This window comes from Corapipo altera, unplaced genomic scaffold (assembly GCF_003945725.1).
Source record: "Corapipo altera isolate COAL_440 unplaced genomic scaffold, ASM394572v1 160, whole genome shotgun sequence".
Classification (NCBI taxonomy): Eukaryota; Metazoa; Chordata; class Aves; order Passeriformes; family Pipridae; genus Corapipo; species Corapipo altera.
Window position 1 is genome coordinate 16,710 of NW_020885016.1, and position 25,653 is coordinate 42,362.

The 25,653-nt window shown below is 40.7% G+C and overlaps 1 protein-coding gene across 4 annotated transcripts in view; it reads left to right on the forward strand.

The window, feature by feature from the left end:
• The window catches only part of MATR3 (matrin 3), a 25,563-nt gene extending 746 nt beyond the window's left edge, over positions 1 to 24,817 (forward strand). For 2 of the 4 annotated variants that reach the window (XM_027667639.1, XM_027667640.1), the window contains exons 2-15: positions 7,008 to 8,104; positions 12,230 to 12,291; positions 12,941 to 12,982; positions 13,223 to 13,326; positions 14,325 to 14,377; positions 14,802 to 14,927; positions 15,510 to 15,635; positions 15,826 to 15,996; positions 17,259 to 17,390; positions 18,452 to 18,495; positions 18,937 to 19,330; positions 20,947 to 21,340; positions 21,942 to 22,063; positions 23,544 to 24,817. In XM_027667639.1, the coding sequence (XP_027523440.1) occupies positions 7,214 to 8,104; positions 12,230 to 12,291; positions 12,941 to 12,982; positions 13,223 to 13,326; positions 14,325 to 14,377; positions 14,802 to 14,927; positions 15,510 to 15,635; positions 15,826 to 15,996; positions 17,259 to 17,390; positions 18,452 to 18,495; positions 18,937 to 19,330; positions 20,947 to 21,340; positions 21,942 to 22,063; positions 23,544 to 23,594 (2,712 nt within the window). In that variant the 5' untranslated portion in view covers positions 7,008 to 7,213 and the 3' untranslated portion in view covers positions 23,595 to 24,817. Of the gene's footprint in view, positions 1 to 3,663; positions 8,105 to 12,229; positions 12,292 to 12,940; positions 12,983 to 13,222; positions 13,327 to 14,324; positions 14,378 to 14,801; positions 14,928 to 15,509; positions 15,636 to 15,825; positions 15,997 to 17,258; positions 17,391 to 18,451; positions 18,496 to 18,936; positions 19,331 to 20,946; positions 21,341 to 21,941; positions 22,064 to 23,543 lie in introns of those variants that run through there. The other 2 variants (XM_027667642.1, XM_027667641.1) reach the window with 2 other exon arrangements.
• Positions 24,818 to 25,653: the final 836 nt, after the last annotated feature.

The following is a 25,653-nucleotide window of genomic DNA, read 5'->3' on the forward strand; positions in this document are numbered from 1 at the left end:
ACCTGCGCGTTTTGATCTTAATCTGGCCTTAAAAATTAATGAATCGGGAATCCTGGCAGTGCAGCATCCGTTTGACCCCTCTTTCTACTCGGTTTCACTTTCATATGATTCAGACCCTGGTAACAAATCGAGCTGCGGGGTTGGTTTTTTCTTCCTGTTCGGTTTTTTTAATGTGCATACTCTGTTTCCAGAGTCAGAGTAACGAGATACAAAGTTCGTCTATGCTGAAAATAAGTAGAAGTTGAAAAGAACTTTCTGGGAGCCTGAAGAACTGGTTTGTTAAATGATAAATGAGGCATTTATGCTGTTGAAAGAAAGCTGAACCGTCCCTCGGATTCTAAATGTGTGGCTTTTTTTCTGTCCAGGACGCAGACCTTTGGGAAAAAAGTATCTGATACTGGTTTAAACAATTTAATAGTCTTTATTCCTTTTAGTGAGCCTTAAATTCGTCAGGGTTTTTGAGCTGTAGATGGTCCTGACTTCCTAGAGTCAGATAAGTAGGAAGCAGCTCTGGTTGAAAACATGAGTTTCTTAAAGCAATCTGTGGAGTTTTTCTGAGAAGAGGAAAAGGTAGTTTTTTCCCATACTTCTTTACAAAGAATCTATTGATCCAGTGACTTAATCTTCCTATATTTTGAAATATGTTAATATATTTAAGATTTTTTTGTATTTTTTTGAATTGTAGTGGAACATATTAACATTTCTAATGGATTACCAGGAAATTAATGAACTTCTATCTTGAATTCCATCTAAAACCCCACCAAATGCTTCATTACTGAATTACATAGCAGAATTAAATGACACTCGGACCTTGGACATGTGTCTGTGTAGGGTAACCCAGTGTCTGTCCTTCTGCATTGTGCAAAAGCTGTTACACACACCCCAGAACTAAATGACGGGAAGAGAATCCCACAGAAATTCCTAAATGCATCCTTAAAATGCGAATATCTGTGTTCTTAAAGATAAAAACTAAAAACCAGTTAAGGAGGAAAGAAGAGTCAGCCTTTGAGGCTCCAAACTGAAGTTCCATACAACTGTAACACTGTTGCCACGTGGTTTATTCAGGATTGCAGTTAAATAAAGTGCTCATTAATTTGATGAGAAATAAAGAAATGCTCTGTGTTGCCCTTGGCTGGGATTTGCACATCACTCTGCTGAAAGTTGTGGTGAATGCAGAGGTGGTTTGTAACCTATAGACAGGCTTCTGGGTAGCTCAGCAAATCTGGGGGAGAAGCTGTTGCAAAGCTGCAAAGGAATTCTTTCTGTTCAGTTTGTTAATTAATGAGTGTATTTTTGTGCCCTCAGTGTTGCTTCCTTTCTTCATCAGTGCTCTGAGTCAACAAGTCTTGAAAACAAAAGCAAATACCTCACAATATTTCTGAACTAATTTAGTTTGTGAGTGGTTAAGTACCATATTGTCCAGTCATAACTTAAACAAGAAGGTTTTTATTTTGAGCACTAAACCAGTCAAACAGTCCCTTGATTCTTGTCTGCAGCTAAAATACATCTTGCAACCTCATGCAGGATTTCATCTGGGAAAGAACGGGATTTTATCCCAGTTTGGAAACGCCTGGAGGCAGACTGGTTGGTCAGAAGGCTTTTTAATCACTTACCAGATCAGAAACAAAACTGTTCTGTTTGGTTTTTTGAAAAAGAAAAAAAAAAAAAAAAAGAGGAGTGAAATTGGTTCTCTGTTGCAGTGGGTACTCTGGTTTGGTGTGTCTGGATCACTTTCTGTAGGACCTGTTTCTGGGAAAAAACTGTGCTATGTTCATGTTGGTGTCAGTTCTGGTGCCCGCGGGGCTGTTGGTCCCCACGGCCGCTGGGAATGAAGAGGAATGAAGAGCCAGTGACTCCTGGTGTCCAGGGGCAGGGACACAGCTGTGCTGTCAGAGCCTCCCTGGGCACTGAGATCCCTCAGCATTCCACCCCAGCCAGGTTCTGCCAGAGCCCTTGTTTGTGGCTCCACGGAGCTCTCTGTAGGTGCAGAACCTGAGTGTGCATCTCTTAGTGTGGAGCTGGGGCTCTGCAGGTGACACACAGTGGGCTTGGAGGCAGTAGGAAGGGATGGCTGGAAGCCACAGAGGTGCCCACGTGTCTGTGGCGTGGTCAGCACACGTGACAGCACTTATCTGTTTGTTTCTGGGTGTTACTACTTTCCCTCTCTAAAAATACATGAGTTTTGCCTTCTCTCTTCTTTCTGTACTATTCATTGGACTTCTTTTTTTTTTTTTCACTTCTGTTTCTGTAAAGGAATAAATGTGCTTTTTTCATGCACTTCTTACAAAAGAGGGATGCTTGAATATATTAAATTATATAATGAACAGAAATAGGAAACTGGCCTCTCTTAGTGTTCCTTTCTGCATTCAGATGTTGAAAACTAAGTTCTTTTAAAATTCTTAATTGCTAAAGTAGTCATTTTAATTCCCATTTATAAATATGCCTTTCCTCTGTTCTGTAGCAATCCTCTGTTACAGTCACTTCAGATCTCAGATTATGATGTTCTCTGATCAAGGAAGTCACTGGGATGAAGCTAAACATAATCCTAAGAATTGAAACTCTTCCAGTTGTTGTGCCTGAAGCAGACTGTCTAATCTGTGCCCAAAAAAAGCGAGTGTATCCTGTGTGCCAGGTGCCCCTGAAGTTTTTGAGGGCATGACCTTTGAAGATGGTTGAACAAGATGAATTGTTTTCTTGCATGTGAAACAGCAATATTAAATAACCACCCTGAATTCTGGGACCTGAAATGAGTGAGAACCTGCATTTTGTCTGAGGTTGCTGGGCAATTCCCCCTTTGACTTTGGAAAGACCTTTTCTGTGTGATCCTGTAGATTTGAAGTCCATTGTACTTGGTCATTCAGCAACTAGATAACATCTGCTTCTAATTTCCTTGAAGTTCTTGTTTTTACTGCCATTAATTCTTGGAGCAGCCTGGGGAGCTGCCTGTCCAAATTCCAGATCTCTTCCATCAATAACCCTTTTTGCCATGATGTGCTGCAGCCAGTTTTGCCAAGAAACAGGAATTCTTCCATGGCAGAAAGGATCGCTGCACCAAGTACAATGCCCAAGGAAGGAGAAGGAAAACCTGTAGGTTTTTATCCAAAGAGCAAATACTGTGGATGTAGAACTTCTTTAAAACTTTTTTCCCAAGGGTGTACGACCTGCCAAAGTGTTGAGTTCTTACAAACCCAGAGTGTGCTTTTCAGCTTGTAGATTATTTCATATTTTTACCATAATTGAGTTTATTTGATTAAATTCAATGTGTTTTGAAGTGAAACTGAGTAGAAAGTGGAAACAGTTTTGAGACCTTTTTCTTATAAATAGTGGAAGAGGAATGGGTAAAAGATGAGTTGTTGTAAGAACAAGATTAACATTAAACTGTAATAACTATGCATAGGTTAAAACCCCCTGAGAGTGGCAAAAGGAACAGGGAGCCAGGGACTGGTGTTCCATAAAAGGTGACAAGCTAAGTTTATTGTGTTCAGCATGATCAGTGTGTTCCAAGAATTCACTGAATTAAACTGTTCTTACGACAAAATTAATATTGGAGCAAGAGTTCTGTAAGCTTTATTGAAAAGAGTTTATGATCAGTTTTGCACTAAAAGGAAAACCTTCTATAGTGTTTGAAAATCAGCCTCATTTGGGCCTTTTTTTGGTAGCAGTGTATTCTGTAGGATTCAAATTTCTTATTTTTGTTGTCTGCCTTTACAGAAAACTCTTTTGCAACTTGTAGATATAAAGTGTTTTCGTTGTCCACATTTGTCTGGAAATCCAATGACATTTTGCCTCTCAACTTATTTCACAATTGCTTTATATTATATATTTTCAAATCTTAACATGGCCGATTTCTGTCCACAGATCTTAAAAAACACCTGTATATGAAAGTCTGTTCCCAGTATAGCTGGAATTACACGGAGGACAATTAGCATAACCCTTTCAACTAACCCAGGCTCCCGAGGCAGCTTTGTTCAGTCCTACCTGTCTTGTTGCTGTGACTCAGTTGATGGCACCCTGGCTCCAAGGCTGGCCCTGCTCCATGGGATCCTGTCTCTCTCAGATACTGCCATGGAATCTTTCCGGAGTGATCAGCACAGGAAGTGCTGCCTTAGACTCCCGTTAAACCTGACCATGTGGAAGTTAAACGTCCCCTGGTGTGGTTGTAGGGCTCTTCCCCCCACCTCCTTTCGTGTTCTTCATCTGATCTTAAAGAATGGGGATGGTTAGAGTGGAGTACAGCAGCCATTGCAAGATGATCAACAGTGGGGTTGTGAGGCTAATTCACTTGTTTTTTGAAGTACCCCACTCAAATGCCCAGTTAGGTGTAGGGCAGTTTCCTGTCTAGCACCAACTGCCAGCCTGTGTTCTGTCCTCATCATACACTTGTCTTACTGCCCCACTTCATGCTTCTCCATGAGATTGTCCTTCTTTGTGTCTTTGTCTTGGTTTTTCACCCATCTTTCTATTTTCATCTTTCCCTTCCCCTCCTCCTTCCCTGGGTGTTTGCAGCAGGAGCAGGGGTGGTTCTGTGAAGCCCACCGTGTGTGGGATCAGTGGTGTGTCAGCGGGGTCCCTGCCAGGCTGGGATGCCGTGGGCTTTGTTCCCTGCTAATCTCCAGAGCAGCAGACAATGAACTGCCAATGGAAAGCTGGGACAAGAGGATTAGGGAGCATCTGTTCAAAGAGAAGGGGTGTTTTGGAAGGGTGGAGAACTTTCCTGATTTAGTAGAAACTTGACTAGTGGGGTGCTTGCACTAAGAGCAGGGCACACTGAGCCTCTCCTGCCACAGGGGTGTCTGCTGAACTGCTGCAGGCTCAGGCTTGCAAAGCCCTCTGGAGCACTTGGTTTTATGAAGAACCCAGTAAGTTCAGCTTCAGACTGTAAGGGTGTGAATGAACTAGTAGGAAATTTGTGTAAAAATATAAGGAGTAGGGATTAATTTTAAAAATTGTAATAAAGTACTTTGAAGATTCCTGAATGAATGTAAGGTAAAGCATGGTACCCGGGTGAATATTAGTATTTCTCTCATTTTTGAACTGAAAAGTCTTGATTTTTACATTGTAGTTCCTAAATGTGTTCTGTTCAGATGTCCTCAGTAGGGCCCCCTTGTCTGGGACATCTCCCTTAGGACTTGCCTCATCTGCTCCCCCGCTGTTCTTGTATTACTGTTCTCTGAAGCTTTCTGCAGTGCTTTTCTGTCTTCTGCCTCACACTTTTAAACTTATTGCCATGCCCAATTTTCTCAAGCTCTTTTTCTTAACCAAATGTCACACAATTAAGCTTATTTTGACTCCAGCATATGTGGATCTTAAAAAAGGAAGGTGAAATATGAGTTGAGATGTACTGATAACAGAGTATGCAGGATACTGTATAAAGGAGTTCCTTTGCAAAGGTGGAGCTGTGTGAGCTTTGTGTGTTTTATGTGTTTTTCACAGACTCCACTGTTTTTTTACATAAATGTGTAATTTTGTAACACACTGCTACCAAGAAAGTAAACCCAGGTGCTTTTCAACTTGATGCCCTGTTGGAACAGGCAGTGGGGATAGAGAGCTGCTCCTAACCTTGACCTTTTTCCTTCTGTTTCCAGTACAAGAGCCATTGCCTTCTGCAGAACTGGTCTCTTCAAGGAAAAGTCCTTGCTTTCGTTTTATCCTTTCCATTCCCCCTGTTCTCTTGGGAGCTGATTTCATTTGCAGCTGTGCAGTGTGTGCCTGTTTCTTTTCCAAGTGCTCGTGTGTGTGATGTGCTCCTGAGTGGCAGTGCTGGAGAAGCAGAACCGCTCTGCGGAGACTGGGAAGGGCTCTCCAGCGTCGGGGACCCAAGAACAAGGAATTCCTGGTGGAATGTTCTCACGTGTGTTGAATTGCTCTAAACTCTGTGTGTCTGTCCCAAGGCTGGAGGAGGATGGGGGAGAAGTGTTATGGTTTATTTCTGCTCTGCACTAAAAAAAAAAAAACAACACCACTTTATGAACTATATCCATTGCAGCAAAAAATATACTGTGGATATTAATAGCATTTAGTTAAAACTTGAAGTAAATGCAGTGGAAGCAAATATTTGAATATCAGGTTAGTATTTTAGTGGGACGTGAGGCAGATCCCTCTCTTGTGAGCAGCGTTGTAGGATCTTTAACTCCCACATGTGGTCATGGTGTCAGGCCTGAGCCAGGCAGTGCTGGTCCAAGGCAGGGCTGTCTGGGGTGATGTGCCATCTCCTGACTCACCTGGGGTCTTTTCCTTCAGGAGCAGGGTTTTCCTTGGGTCTCCCATCCCAGCACTAAGCCTGACCTTGTTTTGCTTGAGTCTGAGAGAACAGCTGATGTCACAGCTGCAATATAACAGAGTAAAAAATCACTTCTGAAATGCTGTTAGCAGTGTAACTGCAATTGGAACAAGAGGTCTTGTTTACTTCCTGCAAAATGTAAAACTTGTTTTTCTTGTTCACATCTGTCTTCACATCGGTAATTGGAATTTTACTGCATAAAGATTGAATATTATGTTTGGTCTTGTTTACAGATCTTATAGCAGAAACTTTTTGCCCAAACTTCAGTTACTTTTAACTTCCTTTCGTCCTGTTCTGTGGTGGTACAGGTTTCATTTTCAAATATGTGTTATATGCCAAAGTCATCTTGGATTCTGTGGGCTTAAGTTTTTTGTGGTCTTCTCACAGACACAGTACAGTAATGTAGGGTATGAACAAAACCATTAACCAGAGATCAAGGCTTACATGTCAGTAAACTTACAGATGCTTTTAGACATCAGCAACTTCTGAAATTCACTTGTCTTCAGTATGAAAGTAGCTTTTTGTGGAAGGAGTATGTATAGGAAACACTGCTGTATTTTTATCTGCAATAATATATGTAGGCTCTGGGTACCTCTTGAATCTGTTATGTGATAAAAGCCTTGTAAGATTGAGATCTCTAATGTTTTTTTAGATCAACATGATGCATAAGTTTAAAACTGCATCTGTTTAAAGGGATTTATGACTAAAACTGCTTGTTTTTCTACAGAATTGTCTGGTGTTTCTCAGCTTGAAGAAGATCTGCAGTCATTATTGATCCTCTTTCTTGGCGTTACCGTTTTTGAAGTGAAGTTTGCCTAGCTTTCTAGTGTGAGCTCTCTTTGCAGCCATCTTAAAAAAAAAACTATAAAAAACTATATTAAAAAAAAAAGGAATTTTTTTTGATCCATAAAGTAGACAAGCTCTAGTTCTACAATGTCCAAGTCATTCCAGCAGTCATCTCTGAGTAGGGATTCACAAGGTCATGGCCGTGACCTCTCTGCAGGAATAGGCCTTCTTGCTGCTGCTACCCAGTCTTTAAATATGCCAGCATCTCTTGGAAGGATGAACCAGGGTACTGCACGCCTTGCTAGCTTAATGAATCTTGGAATGAGTTCTTCATTGAACCAACAAGGATCTCATAGTGCACTGTCTTCTGGTAGTACCTCTTCCCATAATTTGCAGTCTATATTTAACATTGGAAGTAGAGGTCCGCTCCCTTTGTCTTCTCAGCACCGTGGAGATGCAGACCAGGCCACTAACATTTTGGCCAGCTTTGGTCTGTCTGCTAGAGACTTAGATGAACTGAGTCGCTATCCCGAGGACAAGATCACTCCTGAAAACTTGCCTCAGATCCTTCTACAACTTAAAAGGAGGAGAGCTGAAGAAGGTTATGGTAGAGATGGCAGATCATCCACACGGGAACCACCGTACAGAGTACCTAGGGATGATTGGGAAGAAAAAAGGCATTTTAGAAGAGATAGCTTTGATGATCGTGGTCCTAGTCTCAACCCAGTGGTTGACTATGACCATGGAAGTCGTTCTCAAGAATCTGGTTATTATGACAGAATGGATTATGAAGATGACAGATTGAGAGATGGAGAAAGGTGTAGGGATGAATCTTTTTATGGCGAGACTTCGCATAACTATCATAAATTTGACAGTGAGTATGACAGAATGGGCCGTGGTCCTGGTCCCGAGAGATCTCTCTTTGAGAAAAAGAGAGGTGCTCCTCCAAATAGCAATATTGAAGACTTCCATGGATTCTTACCGAAGGGTTATCCCCATCTGTGCTCTATATGTGATATGCCAGTTCATTCTAATAAGGTGAGTTACGCACCAGATACTTCTATTTTCCTTTACGTTGTAGTTTCTGTTCTGTTTTTACCTATTTCTTTAATGATTTCTATAGCCTGGTTGCTTTTGAAATGATCTGAAAGTTGGTTTGAGAGTGAAAAAGGCACTTGGTTTATTTGCAAGGTAATTGTTAACAAACATTGTAAACCAGGGCTTTACATTAATGTATTTTTGTTTGCCCAGATTGCTTAACTTCAAGTCAAACAGCTATCATCTACTGGGATATCTTATTTATATTTTACATCTACATGTTCTCTTAACCACAAACATCTGGCATTCAAGCAGTTTTGGGGTGGGTTCTGTTATTTTTTTGTTGGTTTGGGGTTTTTTTGCAGTGTATCTACTGTGCCATTCTGGAAGCTAGTTTCAGCTCTCCTCCACATCTGTCTTGATTGCTGATTTATATGTAGTTAAGATGCATTCTTGCACAGTTCTGCTTTTTCCCTGTACAAAGGGAAAGAGTTAATGTAGAGCCCTGGAACTTATTTGCAAAAGTAAAAGCCACGTTTTAGATTAGCTCATTCTTGCCTTTTTAATTTCACTTTAACACTCTATCTCATACTATGGCTGAAATTTGTCGTCATTTTTCTCCTTTTTTCACAACTTTCTTAGAACACTTCAGACTCACTTTTTATTGTCACATGTTGCATCTATCCCTGTAGACTCTCCGAGCAATCAATCTGCTGTTGCAGTTCCTGCTCTGTGTTCCTAGTAGTGTTCTTTCCTCGGCTCACAAGTGGAGTGGATCTTCGGGTGTATTCGGTGATGCTGAGACTTCCCTCTTAGTTATCCATGACTAGTCCAACTCTGCAAAGGGAGCAGGTTACTCAAAATGGCCTGTTTGTATTCAGACGTTGTTTTCAGAGCCTTCTCACTTTCAGCTTTTCCAGTGTTACTCATCTTGCTGGTTTTCAGTGTACTAGGCAATTTAATTGGCTAATTGGCTAATACAGTGCCCCTCTTGTCACAGTTAGTGGCTAATTAGCTCGAAGGCCTTCAATTGAAAACATAATACATGCTATTACTGTAAAATTGATACAATGTGGAATTGCTGTTACTAACCATTTCTTTACAGTTACCTCTCAAAAAAGTGCTGCTTCTGTACATCTGATCTTTTTGAAACACGAGAATTATTCTGTCCCTGCAAGGAAAGGATCAAACCAGTTTTAGAGCACACGCTGTATGGCTCCAGCTGATCTGACAGTTAATGAACTTGTGTTGCTTTAATTACTTTTTATATAAAATAATCACAATAATCTGGGTTTCTTGTCTCCTGTATTTGCTGTTTATTTTCACACAAGGTTTAAGTGTTAACAGTTTAGCTGCCATGCTCAGTTCTGTAAAAGGACTTCATTGGGTTAGATTGAAAACATAAACTTCTGAGGCCCTTGACGATGGCAACCAGTAATCCTGTAAGTAGGGGTCTTTTTAGCTCTTTATTTTAAAGACTTGTGGTTCTTAGTGTGCTTTGGAGTGCAGATCTGTTGAAAGGATCCACACTGGAATAGCTCTCCAGGTATGAGAAATACCAAATTCTTTTAACAGCATAACTTGTGGCTGACCTCTTCTGTAACATGTAAAACCTTTTTTTTTTTTTTTTTTTTTGTAGGAACATACTTTGACTTAAACTGCTAGTACACCATAAACTATTTGAGATTGGATCATCTGTTTCTTATGACCCAAGTTTAGGCTTTGTTTCTAATTTCAGAAATCATGTCACCACAAGAATTTTTCTCTTTCTCTCCTTCTTTCCTCTGCTTTGCATACCTAACTGTTACAGAATTCCTTATTTTGTGTCTCCCATGAAATCAAATCAAGTCAAACTTGACTTTTAAAGGAACCTGATCTAAACTGAAATTTCTGGAAAGCAGAAAGGGAATGCTTTTCTTAGCTGGGACAATGTAAACTTATGACTGCAGTATCAACATCTCATTTTCCCCACTTCCAAATAAAATATTGTAGATTTTTAAGGCTGTTTGATAAAGCAGTGTGTATTTTAAACCTGAGCAAGGGGTTAAATACCCTCACTATAAGTTAAACTGGCAGACTAGTCCAATTTTTTATTTTAATGATGTTCTTAATTGCTTCTTTAATTTGCTGTGTACATATTTTAAGACCCAGTTTGTTTTCTGTCTGTGAAGTAAATAGTACCCCAAATACTTCAGGCATTTTGTCAACCCTGATCCCTTTATCGAGGAATGAGGTGTTGGATGTGGAGGGATTGTTTTCCCTGCCAGACAAAGGCTGATGGAACATGAAGAGATGAATTTGGAGGTTAAACACTTGAACCCGTGGTACATCTCAGAGGGAAAACCTGGCTGTGGCCCTAATAGATGGCTGGCTAAAATTAGGTGCTCGAGTTTGGCCTAATTTCCTGAGGAACAGTGTGTCCTCTCTGGTATCAACTGAGCCAAAGGGTAATCTAGGTTTGAAGAAACTCAGTTCAGATTTTCTCTGCCTTAACATGGGGCATTCATGTTAATGGGCGTAAATATAAATACCTGGTGCCCCAAAACCTTGGAGAAGGGACATTTCTGACTGGGTGCAGGCAGGAAAGGGAATTCAGATTAAGAATTATTCAATAAAAACTTAATATAGATGAGCCATCATATTCCTTGGAGGAAGAGAAAAATCCAAATTATATGTCAGAGCTCCCTCTTTTGCCAATTTAAAAGCATTTGAAGTATAATGAGAATTAGATCTTCCAGACTTTGCCTCTGAGTTGCAGACAGCTTCTGTGTCAGTTTAGAATAATTTTAAATTATGTGTTAAGACAGATCCAAAGCATACTATGTCTGGTAGAATCAGCCACTGAGGTTTTACTGACTGTGCACCCAAATTTAGAGGGGTTTTGGTGTCCAAAGGACTGGGTTTTTTATAGTGCTAACACTTGTTAGCAAGTGTTGAAGTAAAGAATCTTTGTATTGAATGTTTCATAGATCTGGGGTTTTGGTGGGATTTTTTTTTTGTCCTAATTGCCAGCCTAATTATTTATAGCTGCAGAGCATCTTGTGCAGTTAACAGGAAAAAGTGGTGCTCTCGTTTTCCATCTTGATAAAATGGATGAAGGTTTCATCTTGCTCCATGTTATCCTGAAGTAATATTGCAGCACTTTAGGGGAGACTTTAAATCCAGGTTTTTTTTCTTTGTGGAAAGTGCAGGGTGGGCATGTAACATGGAAACACTACAGTTAGCCTGGGGAGTGTCTCACTGAATCCAGAAGAATGGTTGTAGTGTGGCAGAAACCAAAAATCAGGAAAAATGAGGGATTAGGAAAACATCCTGTGTGGGTGCTGAGCAGAAACAGAATAGCCACGTAAAGCAGTTGCAGTGTTTCAGTTGGGATTAGCCTGTGGAGTCCAGTATGTGCTGACAGTGTAACCACTGTGGTAAACTGGAGAAGGAAGTAGTAATCAGAATTTCCAAAATAAGCCTGTTGATCTAAGAGAACAGGAAGCTGCAGAACTGGAAAACAGTCTACAGAAAAAGCAGAAATCCCTCATTCCTTTCTAATGCTAAAGCCAGAACCAGGAGGAGTTTTACCTGGATGATTTGGTTTAATTCCACTATTCTTCCTTTTTACCATTTAGACGTCCTTTATTCCCCTCAAAAGGTCACATATTTTTATATTTCACCTGTATACTCGTAGTTTGTCCTAGCTATGCACTTTCATTTCCTTTAGTCTTTCCTTTCTGAATTCCTTGCAATTTCTTGGCCTCTTAGTGGTTCTAAAAATTTGAGTGTCGAGTTAACCTGTCAAAGTCTGAGGAATGAAGCAGAGAGAGGGGAGGAAATTCTGAAATGACTCCAGACAAACACTCAGCCTGCAGTTGCAGAGGCTGCCGGGGCAGTCAGTGCCTGTGGTGCAGCAGCTGCAGGGAGCTCTGCACTCTGAGGCAGGAGTGAGCACAGTTCCCATCACACCTTTTCCCCAGCTTAGGAGGGAAGAGGCAGGTCCAGTGTCAGTGGCCCTTCAAAGCACTACAAAAAGATTTCATTATCTGTGTATCTGCAGCACTTCAGCTTAGAGGAGAAGCTTGTTAGAATGACTTGCCATATGTGGCTGTTAATTGTGAATTCTTTACTTTGCTGCAGGAGTGGAACCACCACATCAATGGAGCGACTCACAGCCGCCGCTGTCAGCTGCTGCTCGAAATGTATGAACCCAACTGCAGTAACGGGGCACTGGGATCAGCCTGGGCACTGCACACACCCTGCCAGGGCTCAGGGGGCGTTTGGGCAAGGCTCAGGGACACGAGGGGGGTTGTTGGGTTCCTGTGCACGGCCAGGAGTTGAACTCCGTGGTCCCTGTGGCTCCCTTCCAGCTCAGGAGATTCTCTGATTCTAAGTAATGGTCAATTATGTTGCCCAAAGCAGGTCCCTACCTGTGCCTTGTAGGGAATAAAACCAACTTGAGAGCATCCTATGCACAAAAAGGGATCGAGGTTCACAACCTTGAAATCTTCCAGAAACATATGTAACATTTTAGCAGTGGATCTTAAAATGGTTGAGAATCTGTTGTAATTGTAGTCACTGGTACCAACTTCTACATTTTTTTTGTTGTTGTGATACAAACAGTGCAATTTGAAATAAAACTTGGCAGACACACTGCAACCAGTGCAGGGAGCTTGTCCTGAAGAACAGCACTTGTGTCAGTGCTGCTCCTGGCCCTTGCAGTGGGCCCAGAGTGTTGCCCTGTGCTTCAGCTGTGTTACATCTTCAGGTATCACAGCTTCTGGGACAGGTGTTACATAGGTAGAGGAGATTGTTTTTCTTATATTTTCTTTTAATTTTGTTTCTTTTAAGATACCCTGAATGGAATCCTGACAGTGATTCAGGACATGGAATGTAAGTAGTAATTAATTTTGAAGTATTTATAATTTTTTTATTTGAAGCAGAGGATGTTCTTAACAGTTTATGTGAAACAGCACACCAGATGGATTCCTCCTTTGGTTTTTAGCTGAAGAGCAGCAGTAAAAGTAGCTAAAGTTGCCTACATTGAAGCTCTGCAGAAATTAGGGGGTTTTGAGAATGAAAGCCACACAGTTTTTTGATGTAAAATTACAGTGTGTTTTCCTCTCTTTGTAGGGGTGATCCCTTTATGTTGCAGCAATCCACAAACCCTGCACCAGGAATTCTGGGACCACCCCCCCCTCCATTCCACCTTGGAGGACCCCCTGTTGGGCCCAGAGGTAACCTTGATAAGCACCTACTCTTACGAGGCTTAACTTCTTGCTAGGTTTTCTTTTTTCCTTTGTTATCAGTGTTTGAGAGCAACCAAAGAAAACACTTTTCTGAGCAGTAGAACTGAAATACTTTAGTCCTTCCCTGGCCAAAGCCTGGTACTCTGTTAATAACTCATTTGTTCTAAGGCTGGTGATTTTTAACTGTGATTAATCTACACGGTTAGGACTTGGATTTTTCCTCCCTAGGATGTTTTTGTATCTGTCTTGGGAATGCCAATGTGTTGGTGGAATTCTTTGGATGAAACTTGCAAAATTCAATGCCCTGAGTGGCTTTTCCCCCTAATTTCAAGTGAATTTGAGAAATAAATTTGAATAGCAACTGAGAAATGGGAAGATGGATGATGCCTCTTCCTCTCAGGAAGGGAGGCTAAGAATCAGGTTCTTGCCTGATGTTGCTACTTCCTACCTTTTAAATGCTTTGAATGACTAACAGAGCAAAACTAATTAATGTACCTGATTGTTCTGACAGAGTAGAAGTATTTGAGACACTTCATAGGATTTTTTAGATGATAGATGCATTCATGCTTAATTTCATTAAAATAATACCATTAATTTTTAAAACATTTCCAACTTGACTATGAGCAAAATGATCAAAAAGGCTTTTTTCAGGTGTTTCCTAGTAAAATGGGCATTGTGATAGAATTGATGTTTTAGAAATTAAACCCTTACTTGTAAAAAGGGTGTCTTAGATATAGAGACTTCACATCCTTTGTGTACAGAGATGTTTTGCTGTGGCAAATCTTATTCTGAAATAGGAGAGATTTCTTTTTCAACGAGCTTTACTTGTTCTCTGCTGTTTCTGCACAGCTGTAATGAAATAACTAGTTTTTAAAACTTGATGTCATTCTGGTTTGATATTACAAGTGATTTACATCCTTAAGAACTCATGTTAATCCCAGTCTTCCAGGTTGAACTAAGCTTGTTCATTCTTTTAATTTTTAAAGGAGCTGGCAATGGCAATATGCAGGGACCGAGGCACATGCAGAAGGGCAGAGTGGTTAGTATTAAAAAGTCATTATTCTTGTACCCATATATACCCATATATTTTGTACCTGTATATTTTGTTATATAATTTTTGTTTGCTTTCTTAAGATTGTTTTTTTTAATTGAATGATTGTCTTTAAAAGTGAGATTTTAGCATTTATATGGAAATATTGAACCTTTGGCGTAAGATTAGGGGTTTGTTGTGCCAAGGACTCTACAAAATGTTTAGTCCAAAACTGTACAGAACCTTCTTAAACATTTTCTGATGAAGCTGTGGGAAGTTCTGGGCCTTTTCTATGTGCATATTGTTTTGGTTACTACTGAAGATTTAAAAATTTAAAAAAAAAAAATGCAAATCAGAGCCATGACAGACTCTTTAAGTTTACTGGTACACTTGGATCTTTTCATACTGTGATCACATGCTTTGTCTTCAACAGGAAACAAGCAGAGTTGTGCACATCATGGATTTCCAGAGGGGAAAGAACTTGAGATATCAGCTGCTCCAGCTCGTTGAACCCTTTGGGATAATTACAAATCACCTGATTCTAAACAAAATCAATGAGGTAAGCTGTCACTGCTGGTGCTGCTGGTTGGTGGCTGTAACTGTCTGAGCTTTGGTTTTGTAAAAGCACTTGCTCAGCTACCAAGTGAGATGATACCTCACCACAAGGTCTTGTAGGAAAGGAACAGTATGTTTCTAGAAATGCTGTACTACTGCATTTTCACTTAAATATTAAAAAATCCTTCTTGCTGGTTGTTCACAGCTTTCTCAACAATACCACATGCTGTTCTTGTTTCAGTATAATCTGAAAACTTACTTGGTCTCAATTTCTATTATACAGTGTGTCATATTTTGAAGTGTGGAAAAACCCAGTGTCATAAAAGAGAAAAAGCAGGAAGCAATTTAATGTTCTGAATCTAAATCTAGGTGGAATGTAAACAAACTGACTAATTCTGTTTGTGCACCTAAATAAAGTATGTGAAATTCATGCCAAGTTCTGCAGGTCAGTGCATGTTGTAATCAAAAAGCAGTTCCCATTTTTGATGCAGCTGTTTTGACAAGACAGCAGTGAAGAGCTTGATATGTGAAACAAAAGCACTGAGTCCTGAAGGAGCAGTGCTTCATTTATTTTGTGTTATTTCAGGCGTTTATCGAAATGTCGACCACTGAAGACGCCCAGGCTGCAGTTGAATACTATTCAACAACACCTGCCCTGGTGTTTGGTAAACCAGTCAGAGTCCACTTGTCACAGAAATACAAGAGAATAAAGGTAAAACGTTCCTGCTTTTTTTGGCATTGCCTTATTTTAATCTGGGGCAGTCAGTGTTGTGAGGTGGCTGCATTTAAGTTATTCCTAATTTCTGTACTTCTGAGCTGGATCAGCTTCAGCAAGGGACAGTCACCCATGTATATTTTATGTAGTATGTCTTCAAAAAACCATCATTCCCTTTCAATTCCAGAAACCTGAGGGTAAACCTGACCAAAAGACTGAGCCCCCCAAACCAGAGCTTGGTCGTGTGATTCACCTGAGCAACCTGCCACACTCGGGGTACTCTGACAACGCAGTGCTCAAACTGGCTGAGCCCTACGGGAAGATCAAGAACTACATCCTCATGAGGATGAAAAGCCAGGTAACTCACCTGGGAACACATGTGTGAGCATTTGAAACTTGAGGGTTTTATCTGTGAGGAAATGCCGTGCCATGAACTGGTTTGTGTGCAGACTCTTTGCTCCAGCAGAGCGGTGGAAATGATCTGGGGGCTCTGTGTGGGTGGGATTTTGCTCTGGAGCTTCCTGTGAAATGTCCTATAACATGAGCTGCTTTAAAAACAGGAACAGGCCTCAGCTGGGAAAAAGATATTTTAGCATTGAGGCTTAATTATTGGGTTATGCAGATTTCTTGGAGCCTTGGGACTGTTTTCTTAGGGCTGAAAGACCATTACTGATGAAACAACAATATTGCACTATTCCATGTTTCTTTCATTTACCCTTTATTTTTCATTCTTTAAAACTAAACAAAAGCAGTCCTGCTGTGGCTCTCTAGCTTGAAAAAGAAAGGTTTGAAGGCAGCATATTGCATGTGTGTAGTAAAATGTTTTGGATGTGCATGGACATGATTTCTGTAAATACACAGGAGCTTAAACTATTTAGTTCTAATTTTTTTTAAGCTTTACTGTCCCAGTTTGTTGCTCCCTTGAGTTAAATAGGAAATTCCACTGCCTTTTCAAAGAGATGAGTGCCTGAATCCCTTAATGCCACACTTGTGAAGTGAAAAATTACTAGAATCTTTTGTGTGACCCCTAGGAAGAACTCCCTGACCTTATTTCACTGGCAGAATGAAAACCCTTGCTGTCTAAGCTGGCTGCAGAAACAGGTTTCAGCTTTCTGCCAAGGATACTCCAGGTCATGGAGTTGTTTAAATCTTGTTCAGCAACCTTAGTGTTCCATAGGTTTGTTCCCAGGAGGAACTCATCCCAAAGCTGGGCTTACAGACCAGCAATTGCTGCCTTTTTGTTTCAGGCTTCTCTCAAAAACCAAAAATAAAATACCAGGGTAGTTTCTCCTCTCTTCTGGAATTCCCAAGTACATAAGCACTAAATAAGAATTTCACTGTCCAGATGCTTTTTTTTTTATTTATATCATATTTTACTTTATGGCAATATTTTTGGCAGATTATTTAAAAACCTGTTTAATTTCAGAACTGTCTATGGCACAGGTGGTACCAAATTGAAAAGCTGGGGTTATAGAGCACTTGGATAAATTTTAAAGTATTTGGAGAGGACAGATGTAATTGAACCTTTTAGTGTTGTTTCAGTGTTTGGAAATGCTGTATTTTAAGTTCAATAGCTTTGCCTTTTACAGTCCTTTTTAATGTATGTTTTAATCTTTTCAGGCTTTCATTGAGATGGAGACCAGAGAAGATGCTTTGGCCATGGTGGAGCATTGTGCCAACAAAGCACTTTGGTTCCAAGGCAGATGTGTGAAAGTGGATTTATCTGAGAAATACAAGAAGCTGGTGTTAAGGGTAGGAAGTGTTCTTAGTTTTTTAATTGCAGTTGAAGGTGTGAAGACAGCCATCACTTATGAGAATTCACTGTTGCTTGTAAAATGAAGGGGTTTGCTTTAATATTTTCTGGCTCCTTAATGCAATTACTTGGCATGAGAGTTGTGTTGAGAGGGCTAGAACAAAGTTAAAGGATTTTCCTCTCAGATGAAACAAAACCCAAACAACTTCTAGAATTCAGATTTTAGAGTAAATTGTGTCGATTTTAATTAAAAAGGGTCCATTTAGAACATGCTGTAATTTGGAGGGGTTTTTTTCTTCCCCTCCTCTGAAAATTAATAAGCTTTGTGAAAACTTATGGTACATCAGAACTGCATCTCTGCATGTGCAGTTCATACAAGGGAGGGACAGGTTCCTGAGGGGTTTTTTGCATAACACCAGGATAATGCTCCTGCAGGTGTAAGACTTTCTCCATCAGAGTGGAACACCAGGTAGAAGAGCAGGAGATATTTGAACTGGCAAGTTGTCTCCTGAAAACATCAGGTTTCTGCTGTGGAATATGAAGAAATCTTACTGTTGCACATGCTCATGCAGCAAAATGAACACTCAATGGCAAATCCAAATACTTCAGCAATGCACTGAAGAGATTTCTGTGTTACTGCCTACAAGTGACATTCCCTGTTCAGTAACTCATAAATTAGTGGTGGGGGGTTGCTAAAGGTTTTTCCACTCATGACAGGGAGAAAACAGAGTAGGACTGATCTGTGCCAGTGCCTGCACCACGTTGTATCAGTTCCTGAAAGGAGGAATTGTATGTGAATATTCTGGAGCAGGATATCCTATTTCTTTGGCATTGAATAATTGATAATTACTGTGAGTAAAGGCAGGGTATATCTAGGTTGGTCAGGTCCCGTCTGAAATAAGAGTTTACTAATGGCTTGGTAGGTGGGTGTGGTACAAGTGTCCCTGTGGGTTAATGTAACTGGGAGCACTTGGCTGCATTGTGCTGCTGAATTCATGCTGCAACACTCCTGTAAATCTTACTCTGCTGTCACTCACAGACTTCTTTAACTTTATTTTAGATTCCCAACAAAGGAGTTGAGCTGCTGAAAAAGGATAAAACCAGGTAATTTCCTATTGTTAAAGCATTATGTTGTTTAAAAGAAATATGTAAATACCTTATTCAGAGCACGGAAATGGCACAAAAGAGTCGGGTGAGCTTTGAGATCGAGTTGGTGTTTGTTGTGCCCGGAGATGAGCTGTGTCTAATATGCTGCCTACCCTCTTCCTCTAAGGATGGAGATTTCACAGCCTCTCAGGCTCCTCAGGAAATCCTTTCCAGTCCCTAATTAGCTTTGCCTTCCTGCAATTTAAACCCACGAACAGTTGTCCTGTCTTGCAAGGATAATTTCTCCTTGCAGCAGCCTTTTGTATGCTTGAAGAATGGTGTCCTTCCAGGTTGCCCTCAGCTTTCCATTTCCTGAACTGAAACACAATATTTTTTTTTAAAGTAATTTCTGGGCTCTCTCCAAGTTTACAAGCAACAAGTGTTCTTTGTTCTTTACAGAAAGAGAACGTATTCTCCAGACAGCAAAGATTCTCCCAGTGATAAGAAGTCTAAAACAGAAGCTGCTCAGAAACCTGAAAGTGGCACTACAGAAGAAAAAGTGAAAGAGGAGAAACAAGAGGATCCTGCTGAGCCCTCAGGTGCCAAAAGTGGGGAACAGGCAGAGCAAGATGAGCCCAGTTTACTCCTGGAATCTGAAGATGAGCTGCTGGTGGATGAGGAGGAGGCAGCAGCACTGTTAGAAAGTGGCAGCTCAGCAGGAGAGGATGCAGATGTTGCCAATTTAGCTGATGTGGCGACTGAAGAAAAAAAGGACACCCCTGATGATGTCACAGTAAAAACTGAGGGGGGGAATGTTGTGGCCACTCCAGCAGCCAAGAAAAAGCTTAAAAAGGTAAATCATACAGTGAGGTACTGAGTGGGGGAAGCCCTGTCTAACTTAGGCAGCACACCATGTATGTTGTAGTGCAGAGCTTTTCCCGTGGGTCTTTAACACCTGTCTGAGGAGAAACGGGTGTTAGAGCTCCTGTGAAGAAGGTGGAAGATCCCACCACATGCAGCTTGTCACTGAATCAGTCAGTTCTGAATCCCTGGTTCTGTTTTGACAGAAACCTTTCACTTGTCAGGCTCTACCCTGTCACCTCCTGGGTGTTTGCTTGTCTTTCTCTTCACTCTGTTTTTTGATTAACACTGAGCAGCCAGGAACTGTTTTCTCTTGAACAGTTTCTCAAGGCACTGGTTGTAGTTACCCTTGAGCACAGAGCACAAAATAACGTACTGGGGACTTGAGGCTAATCTAGGCTTGGGCAGGGCTGTGTGTACTGAGCCCAAGAGGTGGGCCAGGCCATCTGTGCTGAGCCAGGGCCCCTTTCCCACTGGAGAAAGAAAATACTTGCTTTCAAGGTGTCGTAGTCACAGGCTGCTTGCTGTGATGTCCCTTTTTCTCACCAGATGATCCCACACTCTCATGGCTTTTATGTCCTTACAGGCTGCTTTGTTAATCATACTCCCTTCTGTGGAGGAGTGTGCAAAGTTTTAGTAACTATTGACTTGAAATGTTGTTTGGCAAGAAAGTAAGGCCTGTTCCTTATTAATGAATGAAGTGTGCATGGATTTCAGTTTTGAGGGATCCTTTTGTCAGGAAGGTAATTAATTACATGGTGCCAGGAATGATGCTGGCAGTGCAAATGGCATTAGTGTTCCTTGTTTCTTAGAATGTTGGTGCCCACTGTGATAAACTGCCTCAAACCCAAACTTGCTTCCTTGTAAACCTGCATTCACAAAGTTAATGCTGGTTTAGTCCTCCTCACAATTGCTGTTCAGCATGTGTAATAACGATGTCTTCATATCAGAGGAATGTCTCCAAAAATTCAGAATTTTAGAGACAGTCACTCTTAATGAACCTGAATTTTAAGAGGCCTCCACAGTTTTGGGTGGTTTGTGGGGTTTGGGTTGGATTTTGTTTCCTTTTGTTTGATTGGTTTTTTTATTGTGGACACTCTAAGCTGGTTGAAAAAGAGCTTTTAATTAATTTTTTTTAAATGAACCTTCATACCACTGGTGGGCACAGAATAGCTGTGGTAAGGTTTTACCTTCTATTCAGGCATGAATTTGAGGATCTTGTGTGACTGTCTCAAATAGAAACAAAACTTGTGCGTTCCAAAATGACTTTCACTTAAAATTAAAATATATACATTAAAAGGAATTTCAGCTTGAGAATTTCAGTATCTTTTTGCTCTATTCTTAAGTTGAAATCACATGTTGATATGATGAAACAGTGGCCCCTTACAGTGCCAAAAAAAATAATGATTCTGAAGTGGATCCTTGTTTCTGGGCCAGTGGGTACACAAAGAGCTTGTTTGAGCAGCAGTTTGAATGAGGGAGGCAGGTCTTGAAGGACGAGCTTGAGCGTTTTTCCAGGGAATTTGGAGAAAATATTTCTCTTCTTTAAGAGAGTCTGAGGGGAACCCTGAAGCATAAGCTGACCTAAGGCCCCCGTTTTCCCAACAGCGCTATGTGGGCGGCTTCCCACGGAGCATGGAGGGCTTTGTGACCCTGGATGAGGTGGGGGACGAGGAGGACTCCGATCACCAGAAGCTCCGCAAGTCAGGCCTGGCAGGGAAGGCAGGAGGCAAGAACGAGGACAGTCTGGCAGAGATCAAGGTGGACAAGATCGAGGAGCCAGAGCAGGAGAACGAGATGTTGGAGAACGGAACGAAAACCGAAGTCACCGTCACGACTGAACCTGTTGAAGCTTCAGATGCCACAACAGCACAGGATGCTGAGAAAAATGCCCAGGAAAACACAGACCCCCAGGATGAGCAGGAAACCAAGAACGTCCAAGAGAAACCTCTAGTTCCAGATGAATTTAGGATTGGGCCGTACCAGCCAAACGTTCCTGTTGGTAAGGCTGCTTCCATTTCTTTTCCAATACTCTCTGTGCATTGCAGTAGCATTTCTCATTTCATCTGACTTTTATTTTTGGCAACACATTGCCCCCATAGCCTTTCATTTTAGGGTTTCCCCTTCTCCCCTGTTTTTCAGTCCTCCCCTAACCCTGAGTATTTTCTTTCTTTTTTTCCCTTATTTTCATACAGTTCTCCATAACACTTTCCTTAGGCAGAAATTAAGTTGAAAGAGGCGTATTTTAGCAACACAAATTCCATTACTAGCTCAAAGCACAACAGTGGTAACAGTTTAGAGTCATACTAAATACTCCAAAACTGATCACAGAACATTGTGAGTTCTTTTGAAGGAACCAATAAAATGGACCCTTAATCTGAAAGGTTGCTTTTAAAATAAAAAAAATTCAAAAAAGCCTGCACATATTTAGTTATTACTAGGCCCTGGCTTGACTAAACTAAAACAAGGACTTTGAAAGATAAAGCAGCTTTTTAATGTAAAGTGAATTATGGTTTTAAGATTTAGCTGAAATGACATATGACATTAAAAGAAATGATGTAGAGTAGATCTCTTAGTTTATTTTGTGGTGTTTACTCCTCTAGGTGTGAATTATGTGGTACCCAAAACAGGGTTTTATTGCAAATTGTGTTCCCTGTTCTACACAAATGAAGATGTTGCAAAAAAGACCCATTGCAGCAGCCTTCCTCATTATCAAAAGTTGAAGGTAAGGCAAAAACTTGTTCATTTTAACTGGCGTGATTCTTTCTGGGGAATAGAATTCAACGAGACCGGACTGAGGACAAAAAATACCTTTCAGGCAGGGGAAATTGGCTTATTCTCTATCTTTTAACTCCAGGTAGACCTCTCAAAACTTCATCTTGTGAAAATAATATGCAGAATACACAGCTTAGAGTTGGGCTTCAGCATTTTTTTCCTGTAAATTTGGATTAAAGAGGGAATTCCAGTTGGAGTAAAGACCAGGCTTAGAAGTAGCATTGCAGACTAAATACAGATGGCTCAGATCCCTTCCAGTTGTCCCTTCAAGATGGTTTTTAACCAATCAACAAAGCTTAAGATGAAGTTTTTATGTGTTTAAAACCCCCAAACATTTGCAACTTCTGATTTTGTGAGCAGTTTTTCAATTTTCTAACTGGATGAGGTATCACATGATTGCATGGCATGAGTGATAATGCTGCTGCTGTATCCTCTTACTGTGAGCTGCTTTAAATATCACCTCTAGGAAAGGGCGCAGTGCTAAACCAAATTCTGATAGTCATGCAGTGTTGATGGATTTATATCAGAAATGGATTTATAGCAGTCCATCCCTGAGCTGAGAGCAAACCCCAGGGACTCCACAGAAAAGGAAGAGGTGGCACCTCAGACTCCAAACATTTGCCTTCTCCTTGCAATAACAGGAAACCCTAAATAAATACAGGGCCCAGGAAGGCAGATGGCACAAAAAAGCAAACAACATTATCAAGAAGTAGATCAGGTAATCAGTTCCCATGCAGGGTCTTGTAGAAAGAAATCCCACCTCATCCATCACCATAGTGTTTTTTCTTTTTTTTTTTTTTTTTCATTAAGGTACCAGGTTATGGGACATTAAAACCTTGATATAAAAAGGGGAGGGGGGATAATTTATTAACTTGATTGCTTAAATGAAACATGAGCTGCTTTGCTCTTTCCATGGCACACATGGCTAGCAAGGTTGTGAGTGACTTTGTGACGTGGGTGGGGTTTGGAATTGGGGAGGGAAGGGGGGAAATGCAGCTTCTGTCTCACAATGGCACTTCTGGAGCTGGGAGTCTCCTTCCCTTGGAGAGCAGGAAAAAATAAATAGGTGACTTGATGTTGCTACCAAATGTGGTCAAAGTGGTAACAAATTCCTCAAACTTCCCAAACAGCCCTTCTCCAGGGAGGGGAGGTGTTTTGTCCCTGCCGTTGTAGGTGGCAGATTCCACCCAGGTAAGTGGCACAGTAGCTGTCACAAGTCCATGACAAAATGGAAAGGAATTCCCTTGGCTTGCCAAGGGAAGCTCAAACTCCACTTCAGGGTAGGGAGAAGTGCCAGCCTTGTTAGCTGTGACCTTTGCAGTTGATGTTCACAGATGTTAAACTTGTAAATTGGATTTACGTTTCTATTCTTGATGTTGTGACTGTGAAAAACTCTCTAAATATATCCCAAATATAATTTCTTTTAACAGAAAATTCTGGATAAAATGGCTGAAGACTACAGGCAAAAGAAAGAAGCTTAAAAAGAAGGAAGGATGTAAGGAAAATGTGGCTTTGTTTTTAATGTTAATCTTTTTTAAAAGCAGTACAAGTAGTAGATGAAATACTGTATTCTTTTTTGTTTTAGTGAGATACAGTAGGCATTATAGGTCTGTTCATGTGTTAAATGTTGTAGCAAAAAGCATATGCAGTTAAGTTAATGACAACAATTTGTTCTTAATGTGAGAATGGCAACAAGTTTTTGTTTTGACACTTCAAGCTATTACAGAAAAAAAATCCTGCACCCTCGTGGAAAGCTCATCTATGAGAAGAAAACCTTGTTCAAATGAGATTTACTACTTTCAAGCTTCAGAAATTGTCTTTCAATTCCATTCTGAATAAAAAATGAAAAGTAACACTGTATTTTTATTTTATCTAGAACATTCCATATTTTGGTCTGAGCCTAGCAGCTATTTAATTTTGAGAGTAAGGCTGTCATTGCATTTCACTTTGGAAAAGTCTTTAAATGTAAGTTGCATTTTTAAATGTTGAATTGCAATTTCTTTTAATGTCACTGCTGTTATCTATAGCAAATAGGGAAAATTAGTGATTAGCCAGCTTTACAACTTTGTGACTTTTTTTCCTAAGCTCTTGCTAGACTTTCCTATTCAGCTATTCTGTGTATTTTTAGTGAGAAGTAAATGCCCATTCTCTCCAACCAGTATTATTTCCTTGAGCTCTTCCTGCTTTTACTTGAATCTCGTTGCTGTTGTAACATCTCTGGTTTCTCAAAAGCAGCATTGGAGTCCCAAAGTGGACAAAGGTATCTTTATATTCTCCATGTGGAATTTTTCATACCCGCATTTTAACACTGTTTTCTGTTAAAATCTGGTTTTGTCAAGACTCTTTAGAACTGTGCTCTTAATGTACCTGCACATGTGAGATGTGAACAGGAATTTGCATGTGTAACCTGTGTTTATCTGTAGTTTTTGTTATTTACTGCTTATTTGTGACTTCAGGTTACTAAAGTGATTCCCAATAAACCAAGCTAGGCCACAGTGGTTTGTTATAGATGTTTGGCATGTTAACCAGTGTCTGCTAAACTCTTGATCTGTGTCATGTCACCACACTGAAACTCCAGCTCTTGAAAATGTGCATGTTTTAACACCTGTGATTCAGCAGCTTCCTGCATAACGTTTCTTTCTCTTCCCCAAACCCTCTTGCCTTCCCCAGCAAATTAAAATATCACTTGTTAAAACCCCGGTAAGTATATTCTGCTGACAGTTTTATTTCTGGAGTTTTGGGGTGTTTTCATCACAGCTGAAATTCAAGCCACATCCCCATTCACATGGATAAAATTGGCTGGGGCCAGTTCTTCCAGCCTGAGCCTCCACCAGTGAGGATTTGGGGCTTGAAAGGGTTTTGGATGCAGGAGGCTGAGTCTGGATGAAGTTATACTGTAGTTAAGCAGACACAAGTTGTGTGTTGTGTGGAAGTCAAGCCTTGATAACTTGTGTTCCTAGTTGTGACTTTCTGTTGCATCCCCCTAACAAAGAGGGTGCAATCCCTTAATAAAACTCCAGCCTTCTCCTGCTGCAATGGCAGCAGTTTCTCTGGGGCCTTTGTGGAGTGGTGAAGTGCTAACAAGCAGCTCCTGGTACAGATTTCATTTAAATAGCATATCCAGATTATAAAATCTTGCCATGCAGTGACTCATTCTTGCTCTTGTGCAGAGATAAGTTACTGCTCTGTACACGACACTCATTAGTATGCAAGATTTTGTTTGGGTTTGTATGAAATGGATTAAATGTCAGGCAGTGACATAACCTTACAGCTACGCTGCAGCTGAAAGAAAGCACAAGTTCTAAGTCACAAGGATGGGCTTGGAGCCCCACTTATGGTGGCATTTGTCACTCATCTGTCACCAGAGGCTGCTGAGTCCCTCAGCCCGGCCAGGCCTTAGCTGCAGAGCAGTCACTTCCTTTTCTCTGAGGGTAGCAGTTAACTATTTTGAAGGTCTCTATCTCCCCCAGGCATTTTAAGTTCCCTTAGAATGTGCAGTTGAAATGAATACATCAAAATACTAAATTTAATTTTTACAGT